At 41.3% G+C, this 19,164-nt stretch overlaps 1 protein-coding gene across 1 annotated transcript in view; it reads right to left on the minus strand.

Annotated features, from left to right (window-relative positions):
- Positions 1–19,164, minus strand: part of LOC137341512 (uncharacterized) — a 51,298-nt gene that overhangs the window by 15,584 nt on the left and 16,550 nt on the right. Inside the window, exons 7-10 of the mRNA XM_068004638.1 lie at positions 17,882–18,021; positions 10,804–10,938; positions 6,686–6,843; positions 4,619–4,745 (exon numbers count right to left, since the gene is read on the minus strand). Coding sequence (XP_067860739.1) covers positions 4,619–4,745; positions 6,686–6,843; positions 10,804–10,938; positions 17,882–18,021 — 560 coding nt within the window. The remainder of the gene's footprint in view (positions 1–4,618; positions 4,746–6,685; positions 6,844–10,803; positions 10,939–17,881; positions 18,022–19,164) is intronic.

Raw genomic sequence — 19,164 nt, forward strand, 5'->3', positions numbered from 1 at the left:
CTGTTAGCTAACATGGCAGGACAGCTGGGGCCCATCGCATGCACATCCTGTGCCATGTGGGAACTCCAGAACACTTTGTGTGTCCTGGAAAACCACATGTGCAGGAAGTGCTGCCCATTGCTCGAGCTCAGAGTTTCAGCTTGAGGGGCTGCTGGCATCACTACAGCGCATATGGGAAGCCAAGAAGTTCATGGATAGCACATTTCAGGAGTTCAGGCAGAGAGGGAGTGGGTGACCACCATACAGATTAGGAGGAACAGGCAGGCAGCGCAGGAGTCCCCTGGGAGTGTGGCACTCACAAACCGGTATTCAGTGTTGAATACTAGTGAAGGTGTTGACACCTTGGGACAGTGCAATCAGGAGCAAATCCACGGCATCGTGGGGAGACTCAGCTGCACAGAGGGGCAAAAGAAAAATGCAGTTGTTATAGGGGATTCGATAGTCAAGGGGATAGACAGGCGTTTCTGCAACCGCTGCTGTGAATTCTGCATGGTGCGTTGTCTCCCTGGTGCCAGGGTAAAGGACATGACTGAGAGGGTGCTGAACATTTTGAGAGGGGGGTGGGTGGGGGGGGGAGAAAGCGGAACAGTCAGAAGCCGTGGTTCATATGGGAACCAATGACATAGAAAGGAAAAGGGTCGATGCCCTGCAGTCAGAGTTTCAGGAGCTAGGGAGGAAGTTAAAAAGCAGGACCTCAAAAAGGTAGTAATCTCTGAATTACTAGTACCATATGCTAGGTGAGTATAGGAATAGTAGGATAAGACAGGTTAATGCTTGGCTGGAGCAATGCTGCAGGAGGGAAGGCTTCAGATTCCTGGGGCATTGGGAACAGTTCTGGGGCTGGAGGGAATCTGTTCAAGATTGACAGGTTGCACCTCAACAGAGCTGGGACCAATGTCCTCGCGGGGAGGTTAATTCATGCTGTGGGGGAGGGTTTAAATTAATTTGACAGGGGGATGGGCATCGGGATGAAACATTAGAGAGGACAAACAATGTGCTAAAAGGACTGGGAGGGACAAGTAGCACTAGAGTAAAGAATAGTTCAGAAATAGGAGGGATCAGACAGGGGGCAAACGCGAGGCAGTCTAAGATGAGATTGGAGTGCATGTGTGTAAATGCACGTAGCCTGGTAAATAAGGTTGGTCAGCTGTAAGCTCAACCTGCCACATGGGACTATGATATAGCGGCAGTAACAGAGACCTGGCTCAAAGAAGGGGAGGATTGGCTACTTAATATTCAGGAAAGATAGGGAAGGAAAGAAAGGAGGAGGGGTGGCAGTATTAATCACAGAAACTATTATAGCACTGGAAAGGGATGATTTCTTTGAAGAGTCAAAGGCAGAATTTGTTTGGTTAGAATTAAGGAACAATACTGGGGCTATTACGCAACTGGGTGTATACTATAGGCCACCAAATAGTGGGAAGGAGATAGAGGAGAACATGTGCCGTCAAAATACAAAAAGATGCAGCATGAACTCTAGAGTAGTGATAATGGGGACTTCAATTATCCCAAATATAGACTGGGACAGTAACAGTGTAAAGGGCAAAGAGGGAGAGGAATTCCTGAAATGTGTTCAAGAGAACTTTCTGGAACAGTGTGTTTCCAGCCCAACCAGGAAGGAAACAGTGCTGTATCTCGTTCTGGGGAATGAAGTGGGGCAGATGGAGTATGTTTCCGTGGGGAGCATTTGGGGAACAGTGATCATATCATTAGGTTTAGAATAGTTATGGAGAAGGACAAGGAACAAGCAAATTTGAAAATGCTTAACTGGAGGAGGGTAAATTTCAGTGAGTTATAAAGGGATCTTGCCCAGGTGGATTGGAATCAAAAGTTGGTGGGCAAAACAGTTATTGAATAATAGGGGACCTTCAAGGAGGAGTTGGTTCGGGTACAGAGTAGACACATCCCTTCAAGGGGGAAAGGAAAGGTATTCAAAGCTAGAGCTCCCTGGATAACTAAAGATTAAAATGAAACAAAAAAGGGAGGCCATATGATGAATGTCAGATTCATAATACAGTAGAGAATCAGGTTGAATACAGAAAGTATGGAAGAGATCTAAAAAAGGGAATAAGAGGTCAAAGAGAGAGAATGAGCATAGATTAGCAGCTAATATAAAAGGGAACCCAAAAGTCTTTCTTAAACATATAAATAGTAAACAGATGGTCAAAGGAAGCGTGGGACTGTTTAGGGACAAAAAAAAGGAGATCTTCTTGTGGAGGCAGAGGGCATGGCTGAGGTACTAAATGAATACTTCGCATCCGTCTTCACTAGAGAAGAGGATGCTGCCAATGTGGCTGTAAAGGAGGAGGTAGTAGTGATATTGACTAGGATAAAAATAGATAAAGAAGAGTTACTTAAAAGATTGGCAGTACTCAGAGTAGAAAAGTCACCCGGTCCAGATGGGAAGCATCCTAGGTTACTGAGGGAAGTAAGGGTGGAAATTGTAGAGGCTCTGGCCACAATCTTCCAATCCTCCTTCGATATGGGGATTGTGCCTGAGGGCTGGAGGATTGCAAACAATGTGAAGACTAGTAACAGACTTCAGGAGGACACAGACAGACTAGTGAAATGGGCAGACACATGGCAGATGAAATTTAATGCAGAGAAGTGTGATGTAATGCATTTTGATAGGAAGAATGAGGAGAGGCAATATAAACTAAATGGTACAATTTTAAAGAGAGTGCACGAACAGAGAAACCTGGGGGTGCACATACACAAATCTTTGAAGGCAGGACAAGTTGAGAAGGCTGTTAAAAAAGAATATAGGATCCTGGGCTTCATTAATAGAGGCATAGAGTACAAAAGCAAGGAAGTTATGCTAAACCTTTAAAAAACACTGGTTAGGCTTCAGCTGGAGTATTGTGTTCAATTCTGGGGATCAAACTTTAGAAAGGATCTCAAGGCCTTAGAGAGGGTGCAGAAGAGATTTACTAGAATGGTGCCAGGGATGAGGGATTTCAGTTATGTGGAGAAACTTGAGAAGCTGGGGTTGTTCTCCTGAGAACAGAGAAGGGGAGATTTGATAGAGGTATTCAAAATCATGAACGGTTTTGACAGAGGAGATATAAATGAGGAGAAACTGTTTCCAGTGGCAGAAGGTATCCAGAGAACACAGATTTAAGGTGATTGGCAAAAGAGCCAGAGGCAACGTGAGGAAACTTTTTTCTAAGAGCGAGTTGTAATGATCTGGAATGCATTGCCTGAAAGGGTAGTGGAAGCAGATTCAATAGTAACTTTCAAAAGGGAATTGGATAAATACTTCATGGAAAAAAGTTTACAGGGCTATGGGGAAAGAGCAGGGGAATGGGACTAATTGGACAGCTCTTTCAAAGAGCTGGCACAGGCACGATGGGCCAAATGGTCTCCTCCTGTGCTATAACTACTATGACACTATGATACTATGAACTGCTTCAAGTAGAAGTGTTTTGCTTGTTTTAGTTGCTGGTGCTTGGAGTTTGTTCCAGTTATGTTGCAGGTAAGTGAAGAGGTAGTTAAGATACTGGATGGGCTAAAAATTGATAAAGAGGTACTAGAAAGGCTAGCTGTACTTAAAGTAGATAAGTCACCCGGTCCAGATGGAATACATCCTAGATTGCCGAGGGAAGTAAGGGTGGAAATTGCAGCGGTACTGGCCATAATCTTCCAAACGTCTGTACATATGGGGGTGGTGCCAGAGGACTGGAGAATTGCAAATGTTACACCCTTGTTCAAAAAAGAGTGTAAGGATAAACCCAGCAACTACAGGCCAGTCAGTTTAACCTCGGTAGTGGGAAAACTTTTAGAAACGATAATCCGGGACAAAATTAACAATCACTTGGACAAGTGGGGATTAATTAAGGAAAACCAGCACGGATTTGTTAAAGGCAAATTGTGTTTAACCAACTTGATTGAGTTTTTTGATGAGGTAACAGAGAGGGTCGATGAGGGCAATGCAGTTGGTGTGGTGTATATGGACTTCTAAAAGGCATTTGATAAAGTGCCACATAATAGGCTTGTCATCAAAGTTGAAGCCCATGGAATAAAGGGGGCAGTTGCAGCATGGATACTAAATTGGCTAAGTAACAGGAACCAGAGGGTAATGTGAACAGTTGTTTTTCATACTGGAGGGAGATGTGCAGAGGTGTTCCCCAGGGGTCAGTACTAGGGCCGTTGCTTTTTTTGATATATATTAATGAATTGGACTTGGGTGTACAGGGCACATGCAGAACTTTACTCATGTGCAGTTCTTCGGAACGAGAATCATAACTTTCACTTCTGCCTGCAGACCTTCCCGGGTTGTTGGGAAAGATCCGTACAGACCAGCAATGTGAAGTCATGGCTGCTGGGAGCAGCACTGTAACATCAGCACTGCAACAGCATCAGAGAAACACAAACTTAAAATGAACAGAATTTATAAATTCAACATTTAGAGAGATCGTCCCATTACAGATTCGAATTGTGATTGATTGTCATGAATACCCTTCATCATCTGGAAAAAAGAATTTGTAATTTATGAGTGAGTCATAAAGATCGAAAGAAAGAAATACTTGCATTTATAAAAGGGTTCGGGTGTTTCAGAGACATTTACAAAAGAGATAAACTGTATCTGTTTTTAATTATTACGTGTAGTCCCTCTTACCATTTTCCCCACAAGCACATTTTCCACTGTCAGTCGAAGCTCCACCCCAGGAATTTATTTTACGCCCATCACGAGACACCCACCAACCCCAGTGCTGCTTAAGGAAGCGGATATGGCGACATTCCAACTAAACAATACAAAAACATCAAATATTTTTTGATTATATAGAATTACACAGAATTTTACATTACAGAAACAGACTATTCAGCCCCATTGATCTATGCCGGTCTTTATGCTCCAGACGAACCTCCTCCACCTCACTTCATCTCACCTTATCAACATATCCTTCTATTTCTTTCTCCCTCATGTACTTATCTAGCTTCCCCTCAAATGCACCTATGCTATTTGCCTCAACCACTCCATGTGGTAGCAAGTTTCACATTCTCACCTCTCTCTGAGTAAAGATGTTTCTCCTGAATTCCTCATTGGATTTATTAGTGACTATATTATATTTATGGTCCCTAGTTTTGGACTCCCCACAAGTGGAAACATCTTCTCTACATCTACCCTATTGAACCCCTTCATAATTTTAAAAACCTCTATGAGGTCACCTCAGTCTGCTCTTTTCCAGAAAAAAGAGCCCCAGCCTTTCAGTCTTTCCTGATAGTTGTACCCTCTTAGTTCTGGTATCAATTTAGGGCTACATTCCTATGAAGATGGAGCACAGCACATTTCAAACTATCTGCACCATGGCATAGCAGATAATAATAACTGTCCCCGTTTGTGAAAGTACATCCAGAGTTACAGTTACTTTTCCTATCTGTGTTCTTTCACTGTTTACATCAGCGTCCCCTGATATATTCCAGACCTATCAAGAGTCAAATCATGGAAGCAAGCCTAAACAATGGTACTGAAGGTACTTTAACCCTTCAGGCACTATGGTCGAGTATACTTATAAGCACAGTCAGAGCTATTTGCTATTTGGAGCCAGTTTAAAGTCAATCAATTGGAAAATTTGGTGTTTTGCTTTCACCTCCAAAATGGATAGTGGAATCAGAGAAACAAAAGAATAAATGTGAAAGATTTTACATTTTTTAAAAAGCAGGAAAAAATATTTGAATAGCTAGATTTACATAACAGAATAAAACTTGTTCACATTTTTTTAAATGACAAAGTTTAGGGTTAATATTATAGCACCAAAGCTGCTTCTAGTATTCACACTTTTTTATTACTGAAATATTAGTGTTTGTTTCAGTTCCACAAATCACATGCTGAAAATGAAAGCAGTCAGCCCAGGGAGTTTTCCTGAACTGCCAATAGTCTACGGTTTAACACATCTGTAACAACAATAACATGTATTTATATAGCACGTTTACAGTGGAAAAGTGTCCCAAGGCACTCCACAGAAAACGAATGATAAGCCAAAGGGAGAGATTAAAAGGGTGACCAAAAGCTTGGTCAAAAATCTGGGTTTTAAGGAGGCTCTTAAAGGGGGAAAGGGAGGTGGACAGGTTTATTGAGGGCATTTCAGAGTGTCGGGCCATGGCAGCTGAACACATGCCTGCCAGTGGTGGAGTGAAGATAGTGGGGGAATGGATTGGAAAGTCAAGTCTCAATGATTGACTGATTTTAGAACCACAGGTCACATCCATACATGTTCAGTGAAAAACGGAATGGGGAATCAGTGCTTAAGCAGCACTATCTCATTGCAAGTGAAATAACGACTTGAAATAATGGAGTAATTACATTGAGGTTTGCATACAAAACAAGAAAATACCCACCATTCAACGATGACATTTCAAATGGGTACTACAGAAAAAGGAAGCACAGTGAAAACTGAATGGGGTAGATTTTCATTTTCACTGCCTGGGCGACAATCTGCTCTGCCAAATCACCACCTAGCGGTGAAGACAAAACACTACCCTAATGTGTTCGTCAGACTTTCATTAACATGCTTCTAAACTGTCTTCACAAAAACCATTTTTTTAACATCATTTTGTTTTCTCTTTTTTATTTTGTAAAACCACTATAACTATTAAATGAAAGAGGAATCAAGCACACACTGTCCGTTTTTTTTACATTAGCTATAACGTATGAAATGGTTGTAATGGTGTATGAGTTACTTACACTGACATACTGTTCACAGGACTTTGAAGCCTCCGTTAAAGCCTTAAGTTGATCTAGTGATGCCTGATTGTAATTGATGGTTTGAGAATAGCACCCAGCATCTTCACAGGGAGACACACGCATTCGATTCTCTGAATCATGACCTATCACTGTAATGCCTTAAAAAACACAGAAATTGTTATTTTCAATAAACAGACTATTCAATATTAAAATCAAACTTATCCTGGTCTTCTGGTTTTCAGGTGAGGCCAGTATGAGTTTGTTTTCACTCAAATTCATTGTTAAATATTTGCTGGTGCTGCATTTCATTTCACGCAAGCATCTGACATATGCATTATTTTTATCCAAACATTATATCCATAATGTTCCAAACCACTTCACTTTCTTGGTACAGAAATTCTGATTAAAGCATAATCTTCGAACAGAAACAACCTGGTCCACACTAGAATATACCTCATAGTAGCTGAACAGGGTGCAAATCACCCTTTTACTTTCTGAGCTGGGAATGGCAATGACCCAGGAATAAATATGAAACAAAATTTTTAACAACACAATTAAATAAAATACCAAAAATTACAAGAAAAATACTGATTGAAACAAGATCAGTTTTTAATGTGCAGTAAACTAAATTTGGCCTGCTACCAAATTTATCTAGAGGCGAAACATAGCACATTTTGGAAATCTAAATCGTCTTTTGTCATACTTGTTTTTAGAGATAACTCAAAGACCATCCTCAAATTTGCACAAACGCCTCTTCTACATCTATTTATCACAGGAATAGGATTTCTAAGCTAACATACTTTATTTTTTTAATTACTCTTCTCCCAATCAAGGAAGCCATTTTTTGCCATTTCTAAAGTTGGGCATTAAAACCTAGCATATCTGCATTCTTGGCTCCTAAATTGGTATATAATCTGAGATCAGTTCTGTTCATCGTCACATGCAATAAGATTGGCCCACAATAAAAACCTATAGTCACTGTTGTTATTTAGGGAAATGCGACAGCCAATTTGTGCACAGCAATGTCCCACAAACAGCAATGAGATGAATGTCTAGTTAATCTGTTTTGATGTTGTTGGTTGAGGGATGAATGTTGTCCCAACACCAGGAAAACTCCCTGCTCTTCTTCAAAAACTGCCATGCGATCTTTTACATCCATCTGATTAGACAGATGGGGCTTTAGTCATCCAAGAGACAGCATTACCTCAGTAGTGGCCTGAATTGTCAGCCTGGATTATGTGCTGGAGTCAGGTATTGAGGCTTGAACCCATGACCTTCTGACTCAATGGTGAGAGTGCTACTATTGAGCCAAACTGACACGTATAGCATGTATAATTCTAAATTGCCTACAAATCCCATGTTTGATTTCTTTCCCACTGTGGGGTAGTCTATAATGTACTCCCAATATGATAACAGATCCCTTCTTATTTCTTAACTCAACCGAAATAAACCCCATCTGAGCTCAGTAATGCCACTTCCAGAAACCACAGAATAAAGTTGCACATTTCTAACAATGCCTTTTTAAAAAAAAAGACACAAAATTAATCTGATTCTCGAACTCTCTCTGTGCTAAGAGGAATTTCACCTCATAGTTTCCTATTACCACCGCGACAAGGCATAACGATTTTTAAATAACATTTATGAATATTAAGAAGGCTCCACAACATGGTTGAATTCCATATCCAATTAGAGGGTGAGAAGGTTGATTCTCAAACAAGCGTACTGAGCTTGAATAAAGGAGACTATGATGGTATGAGAGCGGAATTGATTAAAGTGGACTGGGAAAATAGATTAAAGGGTAAGACGGTACATGAGCAGTGGTGTTCATTTAGGGAGTTATTTTACAACTTTCAAAATAAATATATTCCACTGAGGAAAAAAGGGTGTAAAAGAAATGACAGCCACCCGTGGCTAAGTAAAGAAATCAAGGATAGTATCCGACTAAAAACAAGGACATATAAGGTAGCCAAACTTAGTGGGAGGATAGAAGATTGGGAATTCTTCAAAAGACAGCAAAAAGTAACTAAAGGATTGATTAAGAAAGGGAAGTTAGATTATGAAAAGAAATTAGCAAAAAATATAAAAACAGATAGCAAGAGTTTCTATAGTTATATAAAAAGAAAAAGGGTGGCTAAGGCAAACATAGGTCCCTTAGAGGATGAGACCGGGAAATTAATGGTGGGAAACATGGAGATGGCAAAAATGCTGAACAAATATTTTGTTTCAGTCTTTACAGTAGAGGACACTAAGAATATCCCAACACTGGACAAACAGGGGACTCTCGGGGGGGAGGAGCTAAATACGATTAAAATCACTCAGGAGATGGTACTCAGTAAAATAATGGGACTCAAGGCGGATAAATCCCCTGGACCTGATGGCTTCCATCCTAGGGTCTTGAGGGAAGTGGCAGTAGGGATTGTGGATGCTTTGGTGATAGTTTTCCAAAATTCCCTGGACTCAGGAGAGGTCCCGGCAGATTGGAAAACTGCTAATGTAACACCGTTATTTAAAAAGGGTAGTAGGCAGAAGGCTGGAAATTATAGGCCAGTTAGCTTAACATCTGTGGTGGGTAAAATTTTGGAGTCTATTATTAAGGAGACAGTAACGGAACATTTAGATAAGCATAATTTAATAGGACAAAGTCAGCATGGCTTCATGAAGGGGAAGTCATGTCTGACAAATTTGCTTGAGTTCTTCGAGGATATAACGTATAGGGTGGATAAAGGGGAACCAGTGGACGTAGTGTATTTAGACTTCCAGAAGGCATTCGACAAGGTGCCACATGAAAGATTATTACTTAAGATAAAAAATCACGGGATTGGGGGTAATATTCTGGCATGGGTGGAGGATTGGTTATCAAACAGGAAGCAGAGAGTTGGGATAAATGGTTCATTTTCGGACTGGCAACCAGTAACCAGTGGTGTTCCACAGGGGTCGGTGCTGGGTCCCCAACTCTTTACAATCTATATTAACGATTTGGAGGAGGGGACCGAGTGCAACATATCAAAATTTGCAGATGATACAAAGATGGGAGGGAAAGTAGAGAGTGAGGAGGACATAAAAAACCTGCAAGGGGATATAGACAGGCTGGGTGAGTGGGCGGAGATTTGGCAGATGCAATATAATATTGGAAAATGTGAGGTTATGCACTTTGGCAGGAAAAATCAGAGAGCAAGTTATTTTCTTAATGGCGAGAGACTGGAAAGTACTGCAGTACAAAGGGATCTGGGGGTCCTAGTGCAAGAAAATCAAAAAGTTGGTATGCAGGTGCAGCAGGTGATCAAGAAAGCCAACGGAATGTTGGCTTTTATTGCTAGGGGGATAGAATATAAAAACAGGGAGGTATTGCTGCAGTTATATAAGGTATTGGTGAGACCGCACCTGGAATACTGCATACAGTTTTGGTCTCCATACTTAAGAAAAGACATACTTGCTCTCGAGGCAGTACAAAGAAGGTTCACTCGGTTAATCCCGGGGATGAGGGGGCGCACATATGAGGAGAGGTTGAGTAGATTGGGACTCTACTCATTGGAGTTCAGAAGAATGAGAGGCGATCTTATTGAAACATATAAGATTGTGAGGGGTCTTGATCGGGTGGATGCAGTAAGGATGTTCCCAAAGATGGGTGAAACTAGAACTAGGGGGCATAATCTTAGAATAAGGGGCTGCTCTTTCAAAACTGAGATGAGGAGAAACTTCTTCACTCAGAGGGTGGTAGGTCTGTGGAATATGCTGCCCCAGGAAGCTGTGGAAGCTACATCATTAGATAAATTTAAAACAGAAATAGACAGTTTCCTCGAAGTAAAGGGAATTAGGGGTTATGGGGAGCAGGCAGGAAATTGGACATGAAGCTGAGTTCGGATCGGTCAATGCCCTGTGGGTGGCGGAGAGGGCCCAGGGGCTATGTGGCCGGGTCCTGCTCCGACTTCTTGTGTTCTTTAGATTTGTGGTTGGGATCAGATCAGCCATGATCTTATTAAATGGCGGAGCAGGCTCGAGGGGCCGATTGGCCTACTCCTGCTCCAATTTCTTATGTTCTTATGTTCTTATGTTCCACATGCTTGTTGCCAAAAATTAAAAGTATTAAATAAAAACTGGTCACTCAGTGGACCACTAACCTGTTGCAGAGTCAGAGACCATGTCACATTCCACAGGGAAAGGATCTACTCCACCATCCACACCATCAGGGTCTATGGTGAAGACCCCAGACTCTAGAATGCCTGCACTCTTTAAGGCTGCACAGGACTCCATAACTGTGACAAGTTCAAAGTAAGATGTGAGGAATATGTTTTCATCCTACTGTTTCCTCTAAAAACATAATCTAACATTATCGTTTAGTCTTCAGCTTCTGGTTTGGCAGAGTCTGTTTGTGATTATCATGCTTTTGCATTTTTACTGGAGATATTTTCTCAGGTTCAGTGTCACTGGTCACTTCTGCAAGTGATTGTTATATTTCCTACAATCCGGCATGTACCTTTTTCTGTTGAGAAATTCTTTGTGAGACATTGGGTGTTAAGCCCTTACATGCAAAGTTACAAAAAAATTCAGCACTGACAAAAAGGTACATTTTTGTCACAATGCTGTTTTCATAAAATGATGATATGTTAACAGCCTTTGGTCAATTCCCCTTTAGGCTGCAGTCATTTTTCATATATATGGACTTATCTGCTGAACCCTTCTAAGAATAAAAACTTTTGCAAAATCATTTATCTTCACTCATGATCATAGAATCATAGAATTCAGCACTGAAGGAGGCCATTCAGCTCATCGTGCCTGTGCCCGGTCTTTGAAAGAGCTATTCAATTAGTCCCATTCCCCTGCCCTTTCCCCATAGCCCTGCAAATTTTTCCCCTTCAAGTATTTATCCAATTCCCTTTAGGAAGTTACTATTGAATCTGTTTCCATCACCGTTTCAGCTGATGTTTCATACCACCTACCTTTGTATCATCAGCAAATTTGGATACATTACACTCGGTCCCTTCATCCAAGTCATTAATATAGATTGTAAATAGTTGAGGCCCAAGCACTGATCCTTGCGGTACCCCACTAGTTACAGCCTGCCAGCCTGAAAATGACCCGTTTATCCCTACTCTCTGTTTTCTGTCCATTAACCAATCCTCTATCCATGCTAATAGGTTACCCCAACCCCATGAGCCCTTATCTTGCGTAACATCCTTTTATGTGGCACCTTATCGAATGCCTTTTGAAAATCCAAATATACTACATCCACCGTTCCCCTGCTAGTTACATCCTCAAAAAACTTGAATAAATTTGTCAAACACGATTTCCCTTTCATAAAACCATGTTGACTCTGCCTAATCATATTATGATGTTCTAAGTGCCCTGTTACCACTTCCTTAATAATGGATTCCAGCATTTTCCCAACGACTGATGTCAGGCTAACTGGCCTGTAGTTTCCTGTTTTCTCTCACCCTCCTTGTTTGAATAGCGGGGTCACATTTGCTACCTTCCAATTCGCTGGCACCGTTCTAGAATCTAGAGAATTCTGGAAGATCACAACCATTGCATCCACTATCTCTGCAGCCACCTCTTTTAGAACCCTCGGATGTAGGCCATCAGGTCCAGGGGATTTATCGGCTTTTAGTCCCATTAGTTCCTCAAGTACTTTTTCTCTACTGATATTAATTACTTTAAGTTCCTCACTCTCATTATCCCCTTGGTTCCCCACTATTTCTGGTATACTTTTTGTGCCTTCTACTGTGAAGACAGATACAAAATATTTCTTTAATTTGCATCTGCCATTTCCTGATTCCCCATTATAATTTATCCTGTCTCAGCCTCTAGGGAACCAACATTTACATTTGCTACTCTCTTCATTTTTACATACTTGTAGAAGCTCTTACAATCTTTTTATATTTCTTGCTGGTTTACTTTCATATTCTATTTTCTCCCTTATCATCAATTTTTTGGTCGTCCTTTGTTGGTTTCTAAACTCTCCCAATCCTCAGGCTTATTACTTTTCTTGGCAACATTACAGGCCTCTTCTTTTAATCTAATACTATCCTTAACTTCTTTCGTTAGCCACGGGTGGATCACTTTTCCCGTGGAGTTTTTATTTCTCAATGGAATGTATATTTGTTGAGAATATTGAAATATTTCTTTAAATGTTTGCCATTGCTTTTCAACCATCTAACCCTTTAATTCAATTTCCCAATCTACCTTTAACAACCTGCCCCTCATATCTATATAATTGGCTTTATTTAAGTTTAGGACTCTAGTTTCGGACTTAAGTATGTCACTCTCAAACTCAATGTGAAATTCTATCATATTATGATCGTTCTTCCCCAGAGGATCCTTTACTGTGTGAATACTAATTAACCCTGTCTCATTACACAATACAAGATCTAAAATAGCCTGTTCCCTGGTTGGTTCCATGACGTTTTGCTCTAGGAAACCGTCTCGAATGCATTCCATGAAATTGTCCTCCAAACTACCTTTGCTAATTTGATTTGCCCAGTCTATATGCAGATTAAAGTTCCCCATGATGACTGCATTTCCTTTGTTACAAGCTCCTATTATTTCATGATTGATACTCTGTCCAATGGTATTGCTACTATTAGGGGGCCTATAAACTACTCCCACCAGTCTTTTCTGCCCCTTGATATTTCTAATTTCCACCCATACAGATTCTACTTCCTGATCTTCCGAGCCAAGATCCTTTCTCTCTACTGTTCTTATGTCATCTTTTATTATTAGGACTACACCCCCTCCTTTTCCATTCTGCCTGTCTTTTCTAAACATCATGTATCCTGGAATATTTAGCTCCCAATCTTGGTCACTTTGCAACCATGTCTCTGTAATGGCTATAAGGTCAAACCCTTTTATCTCTATTTGTGCAACTAATTCAATTATCTTTTTTAAACAGGTTTATAAAACACTGGATAGGCCTCAGCTAGTGTATTGTATTCAATTCTGGGCACCACACTGTAGGAAGGCTGTCAAGGCCTTAGAGAGGCTGCAGAAGAGATTTACTGGCATGGTGCCAGGGATGAGGGACTTCAGTTATGTGCAGAGATTGGGGAGCTGGAGTTGTTCTCCTTAAAACAGAGAAGATTTGATGGAGGCGTTCAAAATCATGAAGAGTTTTGATAGAGTAAATAAGGAGAAAATGTTTCCAGTGGCAGAAGGGTTGGTAACCAGCGGACACGGATTTAAGGTGATCGGCAAAAGAGGCAGAGGCGACATGAGGAAACATTTTTTTATGCAACGAGCTGTAATGATCTGGAATGTACTGCCTAAAAGGATGGTGGAAGCAGATTCAGTAGTAACTTTCAAAAGTGAGTTTGATATGTACTTGAGTGGAAAAAAATTACAGGGCTAAATTACTAATTAACCCTGCCTCAGGAAAGTGCAGGGGAATGGGACTAATCGGATAGCTCTTTCAAAGAGCCGGCACAGGCACGATGGGCCAAATGCTTCCTCCTGTGCTGTACCTACTATGATACTATGAACTTAATATGATATGGTCATATATGAGAAACCAAAGCAAAGGTTTTCAACTGAACTTGTGTGTGAAAGTACCTTACTCATGCTTTCTATCCCTATATTGTACAGCCACACAATTTACTCAAAGGTTTAGGTGAAATTAAGATATTTGTATTTTTTTCCTTTAAGTAACTATGGAAAAGGTGTCTTCTTGTCACCCCTTCATTTATAATTTTGTGGAAATCTTCCTACTATGATTATGATGTCGTTAACACAAAGCAATTGTGACAAGCTGAGTACAAAAGTCACACCGAAATCAAAGATAAATACAGGTTCAAAAAATAATCAGGTTTAGGTCTGTAACAAGGATATATTGAAACACACATTTCCATTTTTCATAAATCTGTGGGGTTTTAAAAAGTTTTTTAGTTTGAATGCACTATTAAATCTCATAATCAAAAGATGCTCCTGAAGAATGTGTTGGAATTACAATACTCAATGCTGTGGAGTGTTACAATATGAATTCATATCCCCTACCCTCCGTGTAGAGAGTTTTCAATCTCATTCTCCAATTTTCTCTCATTCCTTGTTGGAGGCACCAAAAGCAGGATGTCTCTCCCTCAGGAAGGAGAGAAAATGATAGGGAGAGTTACCGATCCTACTCTTACACATACCGTAGTGCTTGGTTTCACAATGGTGATGGCAGGGGCTTCGGAACAGATTGTCTACAGACATGTCCTCTCAGCTGGAGATGGAATGTTGCATTGGGATATCCAGAAAGGGGAAAAGATGAAATAGTGGGCCAAATCTTCCTTGAAAAATAACGGTGATTTCACAACGCACGCCATTATCAATGCGCAAATCAGCCAGTAAGTTCAGGGGATGAAGAGATACACCGTGAGCTATGAATCCCCAGAACTTGCTGGTCGATTTACATCACTCCGCCAATTTGCTTCACACAATCGGCATCTCACCCTCAACCTCCCCATTATTTTTAAGAACTTGCTCCATTTGCACATTAATTGCCAACTAAACTCACCACAGGAAGTTAGGGCTCCTACTTAACAGCATAAGTACCTTTTTAACAATGTGATAATTATTAATGCAATGCCAATCAACTTCTCCAGCCCAGAAAGGGAACAATTTAAACTGATGAGTCTCATTACTGCATGTAGTAAAGCCTTCTTAGAGATTTTGAAGTGTCATTTTTAAACTTTTTCTTACTTTTTCTTTGTCTCTTTTTTCTCTCTCTCTCTCCTAATTCAGTCTTTCTTTCCCTCTCTTTATTTCTCTTTCTGTACCTGATTTGACTCTAATTCACCCTCCTTCTCCTTTGTTCCTCTGTTCCTTTCTCAATCCTTAAATCTCATTGGTTATGGAGATACACTGTTGGTCCCATTGTTCACTGAGGTCCCAGATCCTCCCCCGTTGCCTTCCCCGTTCCATTATCAGCTCGCACTCCCAGCAAGTTACGCCGCAAATTATATTCGAGTTGAAGGGTGCCGGAATAAGTCTAACTAATGGCGCACGCTGTAAGTTGACAAATAAGCCAAAAAGTTTTTCAGGCACAATTGGATGAGGGGAGTTTTCTAAATAAATATGCACTTAACTGTTAGAGGGAAGCTAGAAAAGTTCCGATTGTTTCCTGAACTGGACTCACTGATAGTATCTGACTTAGTATCTGACTCAGAATCAGAGCATTAACCTTTGAGTGTATGCACAGATTTGAGGTGCCCAAATGCCTATCTTAACTAATATAATTAGCAAATTCAATTCTGTATTTACATTGAGCTCAAACAGTGCCTTTTGTTACAGCACCATCTGAGGGCTGCAGTATATGAATCTAAAGTGACATGGTAACAGGATACACCATTTGAACACCAACAGTTATTTCACTACAGAAAATAATAGATAATGGCATCCTCATTATTATTTTACCCTCTCAATCACCCCATGTCTTTGATCCTTCCTCTGCCTATGCTTTGGCCACTTTTAAAGGCAACATAAAAATAGTAATTCCTACTGAGCTTCAAAATAACAGTTTGAAAAGTCTGCGCCATGGATCTAGGATCCAACCTGTTTGAAACTTATTTGATACATAGGCTTAAAATAGAATCTATCCTCATCAAACCTCCAACTGAAGATGTGGTCAGGCTGCCTGAGGAAATGCAGGCCAGATTGTTGATCTGATAACTGAGTTTATATGAAGGAGCAGATGTCAGCATTAGCATTTCATTAGTAACGTAGGGGTAAATTTTCATCTTCAGTGCTTCCAAAACTGAGCTTAATGCACCAGATGTGCATTTTTAAACATTTGCTCTCAAAATGTAGTGACATTGGCAAGGCCAGCATTTATTGACTATTCCTTGTTGCCCTGATGTGGTGGGGCTTCTTAGAGATTTTATTTTTTAAAAGTGAGTTGATTGCAAGACCACTTCAAAGATCACTTGATGTAGACAAGTCATTTGTAGGCCAGACCAGGTTTGGGTGATAGATCCCCTTCTCTGTGAAGGATATTAGTGAACCAGTCAGGTTTTTATATCAATCAGCAGCTTTCATGATTATTTTTTCCAATGCTAGTCCACAAATTACCAGATTTATTGAATTCAACTTCACAACTTGCCACAGTAGGTTTTGAACTCACAATTTTAGTTTTAATGGACAGAAAATCATGAAGGGTGCACACCTGAATTCCCAATATGAAAGCTTTATAGCATAGTTGCTAGGTGTCACTACTCATGTGGCCAGCTCCTACCTTTGTGCTTGTTCTGATTTTGATTGATATTTCTGTATCCAGAGACAGCCCAGACTAGGAATAAATATGATTTAAACCAGCACATGTTTTAGTTCAAAAGGACTCATCCACTTAGCTCCATGTCACTGCAGTTAGCAGGAACTCCATGGTAAAGATTTCCCATGTATGCCCTATAGCTTCAGTTAAAAAACTCTGGAAAGGGACTAAGAAACCTGAGCTGAATTGTTATACTGAACGTATAAAATGATTTAATGTACCAATAAAAGTTAAGTGACGTATTGACATCTAATCTGCTGATTTATTCTTGCTTCTGCAAACTTTTACTTGCCACAATAAATTTGATTCATTGGTTTAGTCTGAACAATATGGTCTGTCATGTGTTTTTTTTTCATCAATTCGGAGAGATCAGCAGTATATGACGCTATCCCATAGTATTTCTGGTGTGTAACCCAACTCTATAAGAGTAGATTGTTCACCCTGCAACATGCTATCCCAAATATTTCCCGCATAAGTTTTAGCTCATAGCAAGTTCAATCTTGCCTATGGAAGTTCATTTTTATGGTAAACATGGATAGACTATTGGGAAGAAACTTCAATTGTGGCAGTCTGCATTAGTGTACTGAAATGCTCGCTGAATTAAACAATAGATATGGAAGAAATGTGTCCATTTAATTGCCTTTTAAAAATTCAGTTGCTTTGTGTCACGCAATGATTAATCTAAACACTTTTATATGTTCTCTCTGTACATTTTTTTTTATTCGTTCATGGGATGTGGGCGTTGCTGGCGAGGCCAGCATTTATTGCCCATCCCTAATTGCCCTCGAGAAGGTGGTGGTGAGCCGCCTTCTTGAACCGCTGCAGTCCGTGTGACAGTAGATGGAAATTGTTTCTAAACCTGATTTATAAGCCCATCCTCTATCCCAATAATAAGGTCAGAGTACTAAACCTCAGATGTTGCCAGTATGGTACAAGTGCAGCTGAACAGAATGACTCACCCTGGCAGATCACTGCTGCACGTTCATTGGTTGTACATTTACCAGTCCTTCTGATATCACAGTCCTGCAGTGTCACCTCATCTCCCTTGCATTTAACATAAGAAACTGCTTGTGAAGTATTTTGCTGACTCACATCAACCCTGGAAAAAAAAACAGAAACCACAATTTATTCCTGGTACCATAAAACTGTCCATCTCAAGCTGCTTTAAATCTTCACTTATTACATGTTAATGCTTTCTCTTGGATGGGGAAAAATTTGTGCTCACCAATGTGAATGACATCAGTAATGAGAGCAGAATATTTTTTCTTTTAACGCACTAGTATCAGCATAAAGCATTCTATTCAACCACAGCAGATCACTCCACCTATACCAGTGTGACATTTCTACTTCCTGTATTATCCATCCCTGTGGTCCTTGTGAGTGACCACACCTGGAAGTGTCTGTGTGCACATCTCTACCTTGTTCACTTACATTTCTTTCTGTTACCTTTCTCGTGTTTGATCAGGTATCCAGTTGTGACGAAGGGTCATCGACCTGAAACATTGGGCTCGATTTTAGCGTCGGGTTTCCTGCGGGTTTCCAGTCACGATATCCAGTCACGTGACCGGATCGCGCCGAGATCCCGGCCACTTCCGGGTGCCACGCTGACGTGCGGGGCTGCGTGCGCAGGCCCCGCTGGTGGGAATCCCGCAGGCAATTAAAGCCAGCGGGGTTCCACTTGAGTGTACTTACCTTGCTTGTTGAGGTCATTAAATGAGCTGAAGCAGCTGTCAAAACAGGAAGTGTGGGATTTTAGGTTCAAGGCAGTGTGTTTCACACACTGGGGGAAACAGTCTCCCTTCAACCGGTCGTGTTCCAGCCAGCAGCCTGTGGCAGCTGCCAAGGTGCACTCCACAGCGGGTGGGAGAGCCCTCACCCACGCAGGAGGCCACCGCGTCACGTAGGGCAACCCCTGCCCTCCACCACCCCCCGCCAAGCCAGAGGACAGACCGACGTGAAACCACAGCCCCAGTGCGAGGAACCACCTACCTCCCCTGCACAACCCCTCAGACCAACACCTGCCAGATGGGTGGTGCGTTGACATCCTCGGAGGACGAACAGCATGACCAGCCCCAGCAGCCTCGCAGTCCACGCCGTCCACCTCTGACACGTGGAGCTCCACAACAGAGTGCTGTGACACATCCACCTGTACAGCAGGAGGGAGGGCTACCGCAGAGAGAGACGCGTCGCAGAGGGCACTACCCTCCGCACAGGGTCCACAGACCGAGGCGCAGCTCCTCGG

Source organism: Heptranchias perlo, chromosome 2 (assembly GCF_035084215.1).
Source record: "Heptranchias perlo isolate sHepPer1 chromosome 2, sHepPer1.hap1, whole genome shotgun sequence".
Classification (NCBI taxonomy): domain Eukaryota; kingdom Metazoa; phylum Chordata; class Chondrichthyes; order Hexanchiformes; family Hexanchidae; genus Heptranchias; species Heptranchias perlo.